General features: G+C 31.2%; 2 protein-coding genes across 2 annotated transcripts; one reads left to right on the top strand and one right to left on the bottom strand.

Moving 5' to 3' along the window:
- The first annotated feature begins 1,061 nt into the window (after window positions 1-1,061).
- LOC127256379 (BTB/POZ domain-containing protein At3g56230-like) lies at window positions 1,062-5,217 on the top strand. Its single transcript, XM_051282356.1, has 3 exons — window positions 1,062-1,258; window positions 2,821-3,000; window positions 4,617-5,217. Exons 1-3 carry the CDS (start codon window positions 1,088-1,090, stop codon window positions 5,070-5,072), a joined length of 807 nt encoding a protein of 268 aa, XP_051138313.1. The 5' UTR covers window positions 1,062-1,087; the 3' UTR covers window positions 5,073-5,217.
- Window positions 5,218-11,111: 5,894 nt separating this feature from the next.
- Window positions 11,112-14,224, bottom strand: LOC127256470 (amino acid transporter AVT6C-like). The gene is made up of 5 exons (XM_051282495.1): window positions 13,769-14,224; window positions 13,354-13,497; window positions 12,863-13,069; window positions 12,279-12,756; window positions 11,112-11,495 (listed from the first exon to the last, which is right to left on the bottom strand). The coding sequence occupies exons 1-5, from the start codon at window positions 14,139-14,141 to the stop codon at window positions 11,363-11,365; spliced, it is 1,335 nt and encodes a 444-aa protein (XP_051138452.1). The 5' UTR covers window positions 14,142-14,224; the 3' UTR covers window positions 11,112-11,362.
- Between the last annotated feature and the right edge of the window lie 3,524 nt (window positions 14,225-17,748).

Below are 17,748 nucleotides of genomic sequence, written 5' to 3'. Positions count from 1 at the left end.
AATACTGAACTTTCCAAAAATTCATACCTATACTGTACCAAAATTTTTGATATATTCAACACGATACAATACGATAAGTCGGTATTTAGATATATTCGGTAAATTTCTCCGACCCTAGTCAGCACCCCCGCGGAAATAGTTTTCTAAATATTACTAATTAAAAGAAATTCTATATCGTTGTTTATTAAATCAAACGTGCGTACCACATATTTGCTGTACAAAGGTTGGAAAGTCTTCGTCTCCTTCCTAACTATTGTTGTCTCAACAATTTTCTATTTCCTCCTCATTAATTATTCTTCAAATCCACTCAAAAGACACGGAGCCACCTACACAATCCCCATACGAAATGACTACTCTACCCTTCTCTTTCCTACCATCATATGATCCTCCGTAGGTAATTTCGTCATTTCGGGAGACGGTATACCCAGCTAAAGCAATCGCACAACATTGCAATTATGCAATGATTACCTTTTCTTGAATCCAATATTCCTTCTGCCTTTCCAACTCCCCCAACACTACAAACCACTCATTTAACTAATTAATTTATTAATTAAATCAGGCCAGCCCTTAATATTGTCGAAACATAACCACCAGCACAATATTATTATATCATAAACTTCATCAATATATATATATAGACGGGGAAAGTTACCGTGTTGAATTTGTAAAATCAGTGCAACATATAAAATATAGAAACAAGACACGCTTTTATTATATATAGTATATGCTGTTTATAATTACAGCGTGTTTTGTATGAGACAATGTCATTAAAATCAAGTATTATATGTGTTGTGTGAGGCTTGCTATTAGATTATGTGACGTATTTGTATTATATTAACGTATATTATTCGTTGTCTATGTAACACTGTACGTTATTCAGCACAGTGCTGAATCTAAAATTTAGCACTGTAGCCGCCGTTGTATATATATATATATATATCAAGAATATAGCATCGGGAATATAAAATATTATATATGGAACGTATAGTTAGGTATTTGATCCTAATATATATCTATATATATATATATATATATATAGAAGATATTGGCTTGGCCTTAGGTTTATAATTTTGTAGTAACATAACATATGGACTGTTCGATTTGCAGCGCATTGCCGTACATTCTGAGACCGCCGAGGAACACGATTTGCGCAGCATGCTACGAAGGTGCCCGGAGCATCATCACGCTCACCACAAACAAGCAAGATACCAACACGGATAAACCCACCACCACTACCCCCCTTGCTTCCACAAATAAGGTAAACATACATACATACCATACATATATAATCAAATTAACGAAAGGGAAAGAGGGGGGCTGGTTTTTTAAATTTCTGAAATAACACAATTTATTTATTATCAGATAATTTTATTTTTTTTTTTGATATGTCATATTTTAGAAACTTTGCAAAATAAAAAACTATAAAAACATTAACTGCATATTGCAGTATTGATTTTGGTATTGTTTGAAATCGATAAATATTTTTTATTAGAAGAAAATTGCACTTAAAAAGATTATTTTTTTTCTCGTACATACTTGTTACTCCGTTAGGAATTTTTTTTCCTTTTATTAAAAATTAATTTTATATTTAAATATCACACAATATTTATTTATATCACATAAAAAATATTCACATATTCAATTTTTTATTATTTAAAATCCAACCAAACACACCCTATATAAAATTTTGGTTTATTCTATTTTCTTTTTACTTACTTATATATATAAATATTATTATTAAATTAAAAAATAAAAGGGGTAGAGTAGAGGAGGGGAGCCTTGCCCCTGCCTAATAAACACATTAAAAACTGACAAACAACACATATTTTTAAATAACACAACATACTATTATTGTTTGTAAATATGTCGATTGTTTATATTTAAGGTCGTATTGTATGAATATATATTATGTATTGAAATTAATAGTAATATGTTATCTTGCTATATTTGTATTATATTAATATAAAAAATTGTATAATGTATGTTAAAATATGATGTGCTATTAAGCACTGTGTTGAATTATATAATTTTGGACCTTAATTGTGACCTTATATTTATTTATACATTTATGCTACTTATGATATAATAGATGCTAAATGTTCCACCTGATGAAATTGAGTTTTCTATAACAAGAGTTGTGATTAATGTTAGGGAAAAAATCATTTTTTTTGTTTCAATATAATTAAAATTCATCAATTTTGATCTCAATATAAAAATCTTATCAATTTTGGTCCTAATATAACCAAAACTCATCATTTTTGTCCCAATATAATCAAAATTCATCATTTTTAATCCAAATATAAATTTTTTTATCAATTTTAGTTTCAATATAACCAAAACTCATCATTTTTTGTCCCAATATAATCAAATATTATCTTTTTTGTTCTCACCGTCAACAAACCGACGAAAAATGCTGACGTAAAAAGAAATCAAACCTTATATTTATCTTTGAAGAAATTGCACAATCTTGCAAGTCCACGTCATCATTTTTCGTCGATTTGTTGACGGTGGGACCACAAAAAATAAGGTTTGATTATATTGTGACAAAAAATGATGAATTTTGGTTATATTGAGACTAAAATTGATAGAAATTTTATATTGTGACAAAAAATGATGAGTTTTGGTTATATTGAAACAAAAAATGATAAGTTTTAATTATACTGAGATCAAAATTGATAAGATTTTTATATTGAGACTAAAATTAATAAATTTTAATTATATTGGGATAAAAAATGATTTTTTCCGTTTATGTTATACTCTATATATCATGTTTTGATATATATTAATCTGTAAGTATGTACGTAATAAATGATATATAAGGGATTCGCCAACGCACTAAAATGGGTGAAGGAGATGAAAGAACTGGAAGAAGAGCTGCAAGAGAAGATTGGGTATCTAAGCAGCTTTGGGGAGGCATTTCGGCACCAAATGCATGCCGATATTCATGTCAAGCCTGGACTAGATAGCGGACCGCCTCTTCCCGCACATAGGGCATTGCTGGTTGGTGCCTGCATTACTTACTTATTATTCCATCGCTTCTACAAATTTATATTTACATTTTTTTTATATATATAATTAGTCACAAATAAAATATTCTTTTTTTAAAGTAATAAAATACATTACTTTTTTATATATTATAAAAAAAAAGTAACAATTATAATCTTTTTTTTAAATATATGTCCAATCATTTTATTACAAATTTCAATGACCGAAAAAAATATTAATTTTACAACTTAATTGAAAATATATATATCTCGTCGTTAAATCTATTAATAAAGAGATCATATACGATTTATTATAACCAAATTTTGGTTTATTATATTATATGAAATCATATTGTTGGAATCGAAAATGAATTATCGAGAGGTTCTGACTTAAATTTTTTGAAAGGGGCTCGGAGCCTCTTTTGATGTAATGCGTCCGAAGATCAAACGGTGTAAGTACCGAAAGTACTTCACAAAGTCTGTTCGTCATCGGATTAGGAAGCAGCTCCGGCAATAGAGCCGTTGCATAGCTTCAAGCCTTAACGGTTGAATTTGGAAAAATTTGGCTAAAATTTACTCAAATTTGGATAAAAACATGTTGGAAACTTAATTTAACATAAAGTATGCTGAAATTGATAAAAGAAAATGTAAAATAAGACATAATTGGATAAACTTTCTAAAATCTACAGATAAACTATTGAAAAATAAAAAGATAAACTTGATTTTGGATAAGATGCGTGAATTGAATTTTGTGTACATTATGTGAAATTTTACTAAATATAACCTAAAGAATTGAAAGTGCAACAACTTCTTAGATTTTAGGGAATGAGTTAGTTATTATTTCAAACCACTCTCTCCATTACTCGACGTTGTGTCTATTTTCTTCCTCGGGGTTGAGATTGGGCCTCATGCCCATGATGTGTACATTTCCAAACTGATCACAACCCACTCTAGGTTTTATAGTTGGTTGGCTTTACGGCTTGAGGGCTCCGGCTCCTCATTCGCCTTCGTCTTTGAACCTTCTCTCTTAGATCCGTTTCCCTTGAAGTCTGATCCCCTGTAACACTATTGTACAAGGGCGCAAGATAGACTAGATAGTAAAGTGATTGGAGATCCCTGTGTACATAAATAGAATTTTTTTTAAACATATAATTTGCAGCTTGCTTGGTACTATTTTTTTTTTTTCAAATGTTATCGAGCCAACCCTATAAAATATATGCAAGTAAATTCTGTCGGTCTTATGTCTTGATAGCTATACACAGGGACGGAGCTAGCTTCCGAAGTTAGGGGGCGGAATTGTCTACTAGATTTTAAATTTTTATGGTTCGATAATTTAATATATTTCAAATCGTGAATCGTCATTTTTTTGTTCAAACAGATATAATGCAAGGAGACACTTTAATAATATTTAGTTAAAAACATTATATTTTTATTTAAATAAAATATAATTAAAATTATTATATTAATATAAATTAAAATATATAATAAACTTAAATTTTGAAAAGGGCAATTGCCCCCCAAGTCCCCATGTACTTTTCCATCTATGGCTATACAATATATAATAAAAGGCTAGCCAACCGACCGTTTTGATTATAGATTATTAATATTAGAATGTTTTTTTTTTCATTTTAGGCAACGCGATCAGAGGTATTCAAGAACATTCTGGAGAGCGACGAATGCAAGGGTCCGCCGGCAACAGGGAGAGAGACAATAACATTGGCGGAGATGCGACATGAGGAGGTGGAAGCGCTGCTGGAATTCCTGTACAGTGGGAGCCTAAGTAAGGAACGGGCGGAGAAGCACGTGTACGCTTTGTCTGTGGCAGCCGACAAGTATCAGATACCATTCTTGCACAAGTTCTGCGAGCATCATATGTTGGCGAGCCTGAGCTCCCGAAATGCGCTGGACATTGTGGAGATTGCAGACAGATGCTCCAATGAGTCGCTCAAGGACACTACGCTTAGCTTCATTGTGAGGAACATGGAAGACGTGGTGTTCTCCCCCAGGTTCGACGACTTTGCGCTCAAGAATCCGCACCTCACCGTTCAGATTACAAGGGCCTCATTCATGGACATACGATCCAAGTAGCGCACCATGAATTAATTTCTCAAATGAATCAATACATTTGAGAATGAAATATTGTATATTTGTCCAAAGGTGTTTTAATTTATTTATTGGAGCTTCATTTAGGGTTCAACTTCTATAAATAAAATACTTACATGAGCTAGCTAAGCTGCTCGACTAGTTGAAAACTTCTCGTAACTCTAAACAATTCTACTTATCAAACGGACACTAATTATTAGCAAGATCATAGAACTTCTAAATTTATATGGACAAAATATATGTTAAACCAAGATTTTGTCCAATACATTTTTTTTCTTAAATTATCGCATTCCATAAAAAAATAAGAATAATAATAATAATAAAGCTTTTTTTTTAGATCGAAATTGGTCATAACAATAGTGTTTGGGAAAAGACGGGCGAATAAGAAAATTATAAATTAAAAATCATCCCTTGTGCATAGGCATACTAAGAAACAAAAGATGTAGTACTCGGCGCATGGTCATTCATGAATGACAAATTTTGGTTGTAGCCACTAATTGTGGGCACGACTAACGAATGTGTATTTATGTTGTACCTCCGAACTTTCTTCACTAGAAAAAATAAAAATTCTTTCACCAACAAACAAGAGACGCATAAATAATAACAAACTATATATATAATGAAATTAAACACCGAACATATTTATATGAAAACATTCTTGTTGAATGACAAAAACCACGAGGTTTATCGTCCGACTCTGATACGAAAATCCACTATGTCAATCGAGTTTGTAAATCAATGCTAACCCTAATCAAAATGTATCATAAAACTCTCCGTTTAAAAATAAAATACAATAAAATAAAATAAAAAATGGGTATCATAAAACTCCACACCTAATTATAGAATATTTTCAATTACAAAAGATCTCCCTACAACAAAATCCACCTATGCCAAAACACCAATTGATAAGATTCAAAAAAAAAAAACACTATTGAGAGGCGACGAACTGTCTCGAATCACTCGAAAACCAATTAAGGAATGGAGTTGACGCAACAAGCAGCCCAGCACCGATTGAGAAGCGACAAACTATCTCGAATCACTCGAAAACAACCCGATTTTTAAAGACTATCGAGGATTGCATCGCACAATCTCGAATAATCAAGCAAGCAAGAATCACTATTGAAAGCAAAGAAATTTTATAAGAAATATCATGATTGTGTTTTTACACAATGATAAACAAGCCTCTATATAGAAGTCCTTGAGGATAGAAGAAATGAAACATTGAAAAAAGCAAACATATTAAAAGGCAACATCTAAACTAGGAAATAGAAAATTAAGGAAACAACTTATTAGGAAATATAATAAAAGGAAACTTATACTATAAGGAAAAAAATAATTTGGAAACTTTGGACTCCTTCCATATTATTGATATTCTTTGTTAGTTGTCTCGGTAGGAAGTCTCGGATCTTCTAATGATGATCTTGGGATGATTAAGTGATCGGATAATCAAACTTAAAATACTCCATAGTTGGTCTATTTTTGGCAGTCTCTTCAATAATGGAATCCATGGTGCAATTGTCCAAGAAAAACATAGCCATTTGAATCTTTCGAACTCGGCTCCGGGTATTCATTTCAGCTAGAAAAATTGATGATTTAGAAGCTATCCTGATGGTCACATCATTGTTAATAGGAATTAAGTTGATGAAATTTTCATACTTTCGATTTTCTCGTATGTGTAAATGAAGATTGTGTCTTCCTTGATGATGAAGATCATACTGTATATGACTTTTCGGCAATATTGTGGATTTTTTATGGATTAAAATGGAATTGTATCTTGGCTTATAGCAAAGAATCAGATATAGAATTTATAAAAATGATGTTGTTATAGACCCTAAAATGATATTTTATAAATAATTTTATACTTTTTAACTGGTGAGTTTTTTTGGTCAAACACAAAAATTTTAAGTTATGAAATTAAATAAAAGAAAACTTACTAAGACCAGATGATTCAGAAAAGTAGTAAAGTGGCTCGGTCGTCGTAAAAAACATAAAGTAACTAAAGCAGTAAAGATGAGTGAGTAGTGGTCGTGAGCAAAGTGACGACTTGCAAGTTGTGGATGTTGTGAATGCACAGATGAACGGAGCGGTATGGATGGTATGTGAGCAATATATGTATATAGATATGATGATTAACAAGCACGGGTGATAGTGATAGCGGATAAGTGAGCGATAGTAAATCAAGAATGAGAGTATACAGAGGCGTTTGTGTGATTTCTGCATTACTTAATGAATAGATTCTCATACATGGAATGAGGAGATGGTGAAGGTGAATCAACAAAACATATATGTACATATAATCCGAAATGTCAGAAGAAATGCATGTGATCATACTTGTTCATTTAGATCAGATTCTTGACTCACTGGTATTTGACCTTAAAGAATTTACAACAAGATTTCAATGACACCCAGATTTAAAACATTTTAAGCAAGAAAAACTATTATCACTAGACATTTTTTAGACTCGATACACAAGCACATATGTCCAATTGATCATTTCAAAATCTATTTCATTAATGATTTTATCCTTCTGATACCTCTCTATAATCAAAATTGAATTCAGACCAGTACTTAAGTAGGTCAACAAGGCTCCTACGTACTTAACTACATTGACCTACCTAAGATCGGTTAAGTAACAATAATCAATGCCACATCGATAGCCCAATTCTGACTAAACGATGATCAATGCCACATCGATATCTCAATCCCGGCTAAACGATAATCAATGTCATATAGCCCACTCCCGACTAAACAATAATCAATGTCATATAGATAGTCCACTCTCGGTTAAACGATAATCAATACCACATCAATAACCCAATCTAGCTAAATGATAATCAATGTCATATCGCTAGCCACTCCCGACTAAATAATAATCAATGTAATATCGATAGTCTATTCTCGGCTAAACAATAATTACTGCCACATCAATAGCTCACTCCCGGTTAAATGATAATCAATACCATATCGATAGTCCACTCCCGGCTAAATGATAATCAATGTCATATTGATAGTCCACTCTCAGCTAAACGATACTTAATACCGCAATAATCAGACAAAGCATATAAATACATAAGCACATCAAATCATGTATTTTACTTAATCACAAGTCACATCTAAGCACACAACCGAATATATAATCAATTGCCTATTCATTTTAGGCACAATCTGATGGCTATTTGGCTTACAATATTTACGTTCATACCTTATATGCAGATAGAAAATACGAAGCATCCACCCGGACTCCCCTCTAACGATCGAAACGATCTAAAGCAACCCTCAATTTCAAATTAAAACAGGAACACCATAATAGCATGAGCTAACTGCTTATTCAAAAGCTAATTTCTATAACTATCTCGTTGGGTTTCAAACTTTTTTTTTTATTTGGTGGAATACTATATTATTGTTATAAAGCTCTTATGCCTCATAATATTTATATCATCCGATTATTAAATAAAAATCTTAAGGATATGATCAAACGGGTAGGTAAAATACACTGTCATTTTCAATTATGTTTGGATCAATACGAATTTCTCAAAATATGACGTTAGGGTTACGAATAACCTATTAGCTAAATAAATTCATTGATTAAATAGCTAAATAGTCAATTATGATTTTTTTTTAAAAAATTTCTAATTTAATACACCAATATCCAAATTTATTTTAAAAATTATAATTAAAATCTATTCACAGGGAACATCATACCAAAATCAGAATTAAAATCGAACCGCTAAATCATTTTTTTCTTTTTCTTTTTCTTTTTCTTTTTCCCTGCGTTCGCCCTCTGCTTCTACTTCAAAGGTAAAGTTTTGTTTTTGACTTTTCCTTACATTATATCTATATATAAACTAAAATTATATTATTATTATTATTACTATTATTGCTATTATCATTATTATATTATATTATATTATATATATGATTATCATTATCATCAGCATTATTATATATATATATATTTTTTAATATATTATATTTTATATTTATGTTATTGATATTTATCATTTAAAAAATTCCTCAATTACAATTGATATATTATCTCCGCTTTTAAGGGTCACATCTACTTTTTGCGTTATTGTAATTAATATTAAAAATATCTTTATATTTGTATAATGTTTTGTACAAATATTCTTCTATTAGTATTATAAAATACTAATTGAAGTATTATAAGAATGTGCACCTCACCGTTCATATTACAAGGGTCTCTTCATAGACATACGATCCAAGTAGCACCATGATTTAATTTCTCAAATGAATTAATATATTTGAGAATGAAATATTGTATATTTGTCTAAAGGTGTTTTAATTTATTTATTGGAGTTTGATTTAGGGTTCAACTTATAAATAAAATACTTCGATGAGCTAGCTAAGCTATGCGACTAGTTGAATACTTCTTGTAACTCTAAACAATTCTACTTATGAAACGCACACTAATAATTAACAAGATCATAGAACTTCGAAAGACAAAATATATGTTAAACTAAAATTTTGTCCAATACAATTTTTTTTCTTAAATTATTGCATTCCATAACAAAAATATAAAATAAAAAAATAATAATAATGTAAAAAGTAAATAAATAACCACTAAGCAATGATCGATACGAAGAAGAATCATTTTTCTTCATCCAGAGATCATTCCTTGTTTTAAAAGCCGAAGATGGTTGAAGATTTAATAACCAAATGCCAGAAAGTTAACAGTCATATAAAGTCTCAGACGTAAACATCCCAAAAAGTGGCCTATTTGTCATCTTGCTAGTGGTTGGAAATTTCATATTGCATTTTAATAAAGCAACACTCAATGAGATTCCTAAGCAAGAGACTTACAGACAATTTATTTGTCATAATGGGTCTTTATTTGTCACAATGGGTCTTCGAGTTCGAGAGAAGGCAAATTTTGTAAGATCGAAAAAAAAAGATATATATCATGGGTTCAAACCACCGATGCATCAGGTCACCTGCCACACATAGTACGTCTAGTATGACTTGGTTGTCGGGCCTAGTTTGTAAGGTATTAAGTTTGATCGGAGCTTTACCCATTGTGCATTTTTGGATAGCGACTGGGGGTTGCACGTCATAAAATAAAAAATAAAAAATAAAAGAATAATAATATCATGCAATTCAAGGTCGATATATGTTTGGAGGAAAATTGTTGACTTAGCTCAATAGACCACATGATATAGATTGAAGGCATGACCGAAAGGATTTGTAAAAGTTAATGGTGTTGGACTTGGTCCAAAAGTAAAATTGGGCTTGTGTTATTTGAGCCAATGAAAAAGATTTTAGTCCTAGATTTTATTTTTTTTTTCAATGATGTGGGAATCCGCAGCTGCTATTTGAAAGTGCGCATACCCTGCAAACTAGGACCGACAGACAAGTCACACTAGGTTAACCATGTGTAGCAAATCGTAGATATCTTTTGATTTGTTTTGTTGTGGACCAAACAAAAGAATGTGACAATTGGGATGTAAAGAAACGGGGAGGACTTAAAATAGGGAAGTGGCTTTTTCTTCTTCTTTTTTTTCTTTTTTTCTTTTTTCTTTCCATAATATAAGAACTCGTAGTCGCTATCATTCAGATACATTCTCGATAAATTTTCGGTCAAATTTAATAGCCAGTAAATTAAATTCGACAAGACAAGTCACACAATTACAAATCAATTCTCATATTAGCAGGTCATCCCTTGCCGGACAAGGAAAATGACTTTTGAGATGGAAAGAAAGAGTTGAGGGCATTTATTTTTGAATAAACTCCGGCCAAATTTAATAGACTACAAACTAGGCTTTGATAAGAACTTTTGAGTCTCGTTTAATTTCTATTTTCTTTTTTATCTTTTTTTGCATTTATTTTCTTCTTGCAATAGACTTTACATTTTATTTCATTGTTATTTTACTGAGACCATTTATATGCTGTGATTTATTTTTTATGTCCATTTGTCATCTCTTTTATCTCTTTTTTACTATTATTATTTTATTTTTACTACAGCACAAACATACCCTGAAGATCCAAATCTTTCATTCAACAAATTGATTCAACAATTTCTCACTGTTCAATATATAAATAACAAAAAATTCTACATGATAATCAAAGTATTCAACATGTAGCTGAAAATTTATACAAAAAGCCAATTTTGTAATTCTACAAATTTTAAAAGACATTGTACTACACAAATTCTAAATAAATAAATAAATCTACACATGGTTGGTGCCAAACATAAAATAATAAATAACTTACATAAGAGTGTTACACGTGTTGAATTACAACAAGGTTGAGAAGGTGAATCAGGTAGTTGGAAGCACTACTAGCATCTTATATATGCTGGTGGAAATAGCTATGGTGCTTGTAATTACTGCAAGTGTTACCATCACTGCTGCTGTAATCTTGTCCTTTGAGCTTGAGATTCCATGAATGTCCCTGCACTCAACGCAACACATTATTATTACATACATAAGTGTGTCTCAACAAATATGATGAAAGAAGTCTCCTTTAATTTAAAGGTACTCTCTCTATGAAAATGCCGATAAATGATAGTAGATAATAAAAATGCGGAGAATGAGAATTGATTCTTTTGCTTGGTACAACAGAGAATTCAAGTTGATAAATATAAAAAAAAATACAACGCTATATTGCTAATTGAAAAAAAAAAAAAAAATCGATCACAGAAAATTAATAAATTAGATAAAATATATCATTGTATTTTAAATTATATTTTTAGTTTGATAATTTATTTTAATAATAATTTGAATATGATATGTCATGAGATTTGTATAATATAAAAATTATAAAATAATAAATAATAGTAAAAAAAAAAACACAAATTAAATTGTAAAAAATAAATGTAAAAAAATAAAAATAAAATAAAGCTCTTTATTTTATTTCTATTCTTTGAGAGAGATGAAATTAAGAGAGAAAATAATTTACTACTAATTGGAGATTTTTATAAAAAATTATACCAATAAACCATATCCCATATTTTTAATGTTAAGTATAATAACGCAAAAGATAAATCTAACTTATTTCTCAACTTGAAAAACGTTGGTATTTTTATTTTTCTGTCCTCGTTTCTATTTATCATAATCCGGGCTAGGTGACAGACAACTAGATAACTAACTGCTAGACAAAAAAAAAAAAAAAAAAGAAACTGCTAGACAAATGGATTAAATGTATGTGCGTATGTGAAAGAGAGAGAGAGCCTACCTTAATGCAATGGCGCCAGGGAAAATAAAGGCAAGGCAAACAGCAGAAGTAGAGCCCATGAACTGGAATAGATACCAGATGCTGGGTATGGCAATGGCTAGAATGTAAGCCAGTAGAAGCAGGACAACTGTGAGAATAACGAACCGTCTCGTGTCTACGGCGGCGAGAACAGCCTTCCCGTTCCTCCTAGCGAACAGGAATTCGTCGATGTTGGCCCTCAAGGAGAAGTTCAACAGAGGAAACACCAGCATCAGGTGCAGCGCATAGCTCAACCGAACTATGTCATTCAGAATAGGGCTTATGCTCGATCCAGAACTCCTGTCGAAATTCACCAGTATGTCGTCCATTGTTCCCTCCCCAAACAGAAGGTACCCGAAAATCCCGATGGTGAAGTATATGGCGCCCGACAGTACTAATGCAATTCTCACGGCACTCATCATGTCCGCAGGTTTCCCCATCTCAACTCCAATTGCATGAACTGCAGTGTACATATACCACTGTTAGGAGGATTCAAACAATACAGAGCATTTGAATAATGATAATAATCAATAATCGATCTAGTTTGCATTGCATGATGTTCTTACCATTGAAGTGGAAAGTGAATGCAGTGACGATAACTGGGACAGCAGTGAAAAGATCGAAGAAAGACACCCCGCCATTATCAAAGTCGGGTAGGATTCTTGGGTTCTTGGTCTCTCCGCGAACGAGTGCAGTGATTGCCATGAATGAGCATATACCGACAAATATTATTGCTAAGAGGACTGATATTGCCGAACTCAGCCACATTGATTCTGCCAAACCCGAAACCAAACCCAAAAGTAAAGTAATATTACTAGATGATCTCAAACAGATTTGATTTGGAATGTATGCGAATTAAAGAAGCAATGTGTCGATTAATCAAACTAGTTGACTAAAATGGATTTCCCTTCTCTGCGAAGAACAATTCTTTTCCAACTTCTATGATGTAAAACTAGTACTTCAAAGATGGATAGATTTATGCAACCTACCTATGCTATGCAAATATGTTTCATACAATCCGTAAGAAGATGATATCAGATAAATGAAGAAAACATACCAACTCTTCGAAACATAACAAGAGGAAACAAGACGAAAAGTACAACGAACAGAATGGCCACAGCTCGTATGTTCCACCATTGAACCCCAAACCATTCTTGCAAAACGCCCAAGTGCTCTGGCCCTGTCCCCGAAAGTACATCCCCTAACACAACAAACAATCAGTTTTTATTACGAGCAAATTTGCTGCTGCAACTAGAATTCAGAACTCTTGAACGCCATCTTGTGAACAGGGGATGATTCAAATTAGAGTTTATCGACTCTCTAAATTTGTATAATAGATTTTTCGAGCAATCTCTGTTTTCTAAATCAATTGGAATGCTAATTTAACAATTTCTGTAAAGAAAACATTGGCAACGAAGCTAAAATCCTAGCTGGAATTGCTAAACCACAAAATAAATTAAGATCGTGCTCACCGATAATGATCAAATACATGATTAAGCAACCGAGATTGGTAATCATCACGCAAAGTTGAACGGCGATCGATCCTGTTCGTCCAAACGATTCTTTCATCAGACCGGCGTAAGTCCTCGACTCGCCGGAATACGTGAATCTCAACATGAACTCAACGGATACATCCACCAATATTCCAATTAACACAATCATTACGAAAGCAGGAATAACTCCTAGAACCTTAAGAGTCGCCGGTATAGACATTATCCCAGCGCCGATGATGCTCGTCGAAATATTGAACACTGCCCCAGGCACCGACGCCGGTTTCCTCTCTCTGGACTCATGACTTGGAAGAAGAGGAGCCTCAGTTCCGTTCGAATCGATCGCCGGAGCCATGCCGGAGAAAGCTTCCGGAATATGCGGTCACGTTTGGTGTGCTTGCTTTTCATTTCCTTTATAATAATAAAATATACGCGATGGCTCTACAGTCTACACCATTATTGACTAAAGCTTGCAATGACTAAATTGCCGTTCCGTATATTCAGTTCAGAAAATCGGACGGAAGGGTAGATTGGGGCTTTTTCACAGAAGGCGTGGGGAAGTTGACAAACTGTCTTGGCGATGATGAGGCACCTGGATATCGTGAATGTGGACGCAATCTTGGCAGTCTGAATCAGCCAGCGATACATTGCACGTGGACATATAAACTTCCCAATTTTTTATTGTTTCGATTCTGAAATTTTTGAAAAAAATCAGTGGTAGTATTATCATATTTATTTCTATGGCAAATTATTCAATCTCTATTTACATTAACACATCATGCAAATGGAAAAAGATTGAAGCAATTTGTTTACTATGCAGTATAGTTTAGAATAAAAAATCTACATGTTACAAAATACTCCCGTCCCAGATACCATGTTCACATTGTCGTTTCTGTCCGTTCCACATATCATGTCATTTTCTTTTTTTGGAAAATGATTACACACTTTAATCTCATTTTAAATTTTTAATTTTTTTTTAATTTTAATTAAATTAATTAGTTATTTTAATCTTAATTTATAATTATTTATATTATAGGATAATTATTTTCACTAATACATTCTTAATTATCTACCGATTATATCCCTCATAAAATATTGTATCTACAGTGTAGCAGACACGGTATTTGAGAAGGAGGAGTACTAAACAAGCGGACCAGATTCATCGTAATCAGACTAAAATATGAATATAATATGATCATCTGGATCCCTATTACACTCTTCTGCTACATGTCATAGCTAAAGTTTTATTTACAACCGTGTAAAACTTGTTGACAGTACATCTAAGAATCATTACCTATAAACTGAAAATTAGTCAGAACAAAGAAGATGTTGGACAGGACAGATAGATTTAAAAGACAAAACAGTGACGGCTAAGATTATCATCTTGGAACTAAAATTTAACAGGATTCATGATCAAACAAGCTATTGTGAGCTATGTGTATGTCAAACACAGTTAAATAAGGATGACCAAGGGGTTAGACACAGAGTTTGTAAAACCACGAGGAAGTTCGACGCAATTTTGAAAGTATAGGAAATCCCGCACAATTTTGTGAAATCACACGGGTTTTGTGCGATTTAGCCTAGAATATATATGAGAAGTTGTAGGCATGGTTACATAATTTTTACATCTACTTTTACTTTTGGGTAAATTATAAAACACTCACTTGTATTTCAGTAAAAATGCACAAAACACTTTGTGTTTTATTTATTGCGTGAAACCGCCTTTGTGTCAACGTAAAATTTGCACGAAATATCCTCCTTGTCCAAAGTTAATGTTTGGTTTTAAATAAAGACCTAAATTATGCAAGTTTTATACAAATAAAATATAAGATATCCTAGATAATTATTTTGAATGACATAAATAAATAAATAATTGATCAATCATTTATTTTTTTTTATAGTTTTGTAAAAATTAGATAACAACTTGTTTCAAAACACTAGGATTAATCAATTATTTATTTATTTATTTTATTCAAAAAAAAAATATTTAAGATATTTTATTTCTTTTATTTGTATAAAATCTATATTTTTTTATTCATATTTACAATCAAATACTAGTTTTAGACAAAAATAGTATTTCGTGCAAATTTTGCATTAACACGATGGAGTTTAACGCAATAAATAAAAAAATTATGTCTTATACATTTTTATTAAAATACATAGAGTGTTATATAATTTACCATTTACTTTTTCACTTGCAAGTGTGTACTTTTCTTTTGCCCGGTTGGACGAAAGAGTAATATCGGGAGAAAATAGGGGTAAAAATGTCAAATTGCTGCCCCTGTCCATTTGGCATGCAAAAAAATATGTATCTATACATTTCCTCACATCCACAGACTTGTTGAATGACAAATTTTGATATGGTGTGATTGCAATTCTTTTTATGAATGAAATTCAATATAATTTAATGCAAAAATATGTTTTAAAATTATGGGAAAAAATCGAAAGCATATCAATATATATATATTATTTTTGTAAAGAATAAAGTTTATTTTAATAAAAAAAGAATGGTTACAAAATAAAAAATATATAAGTTGAAAATAAATTTTGCAAAAAAGAAAAAATAATTGGTGAACTATTATGCACATCAATTGAAAAAAATTACAATGCATCCTTAAACAGTACCACAATGAGCGCTACGAGGAAACTTGGATGACACCGGTTGATTTGATTTTGCATGTATGTATATTATAATAGGCTGGCCGATTTCTAGCCATTTAGGGTAAAAGAATAATGGGTTTTAAATAGATAATGTGAAAGGAAATAAAATACTATCTCCGTCCCACGGTTCCGTGTCTGCTATACTATAGACATTGTATTTTAGGAAGGATGTAATTAGTAGATAATAAGAATGTATTAGAGAAAATAATTATCCGATAATATAAATAATTATAAATTAAGATTAAGATAACTAATTAGTCTAATTAAAATTAAAAAAATTATAATGAGATTAAAGTGTGTAATCATTTTTCAAAAAATGAAAGTGACATGGTATGTGGGATGGACTGAAACGGCAACATAGATATAGTATGTGGGACGGAGGGAGTAAAAAATTATACTCTCTCCATCCTCATCCCAGATATCACGTCCGTTTCATTGTACATACGAGAACTTACGAGGGGTATAATTAGTAAATAATTAAAAATATATTACTGAAAATAATTATCGTATAATAAAAATAATTATAGATTAAAATTTGGATAACTAATTAGTCTAATTAAAATTAAAAAAATTATAAATTTAAAAAATTAAAATAAGATTAAAGTGTATAATTCTTTTTCAAAAAAGAAAAGTGACAAAATAAGTGGGACAAATCGAAATAGAAATATGGATATAGTAAGCGGAACGAAGAGAGTAATAAATGAAAAACTTCTTTGGGGGATGATCGATAATAGTTATTGGGAGATGATCGATATTATTTAATGTTTAAGTTTTTTAAAGTTTTTGTGGTAAGTTAATGAATTTCTTATAAATGTTATAAAATTATTTTTCATTTTAAATATTTTATAAGATAAAAATAATATACTCCCTTCGTGCACTTACAATGTTTACATATTTCTATTTTGGAACGTCCAATTACAAAGTTAACATTTTATTAAATAGCCTACTTTTTTTCACAAATACTCTTACTTTATATGACATCATTACTTTTACACAAAAAAATAAGGGCAAAAATATCATTATATTATTTTTAACTACTCACTATAATTAAAATACTATTATTTATTAAACACCGTGCCAAAAATAAATATAAACATCGTAAGTAAACCGATCGAGTATTTTAAAATACCGCTGCATTTAGTGTTATTCATTCGCCCCAAATATCATAAAGTTGGGCAGCCTTTTCCTCCAACCAAAAAAAGGCAATTTTAACTAAGGTTGTTACTATGACATAATGGCTGAAAAAAAGAATGGCTTCTGGATCAGGGTATTTTGATGTCCCGGAAATATATTTTTATTCG

The sequence above is a fragment of the Andrographis paniculata genome, unplaced genomic scaffold (assembly GCF_009805555.1).
Source record: "Andrographis paniculata isolate CXL003 unplaced genomic scaffold, ASM980555v1 Contig55END, whole genome shotgun sequence".
In the NCBI taxonomy this organism is placed as follows: domain Eukaryota; kingdom Viridiplantae; phylum Streptophyta; class Magnoliopsida; order Lamiales; family Acanthaceae; genus Andrographis; species Andrographis paniculata.
This window is presented reverse-complemented; position numbering and strand designations above follow the sequence as displayed.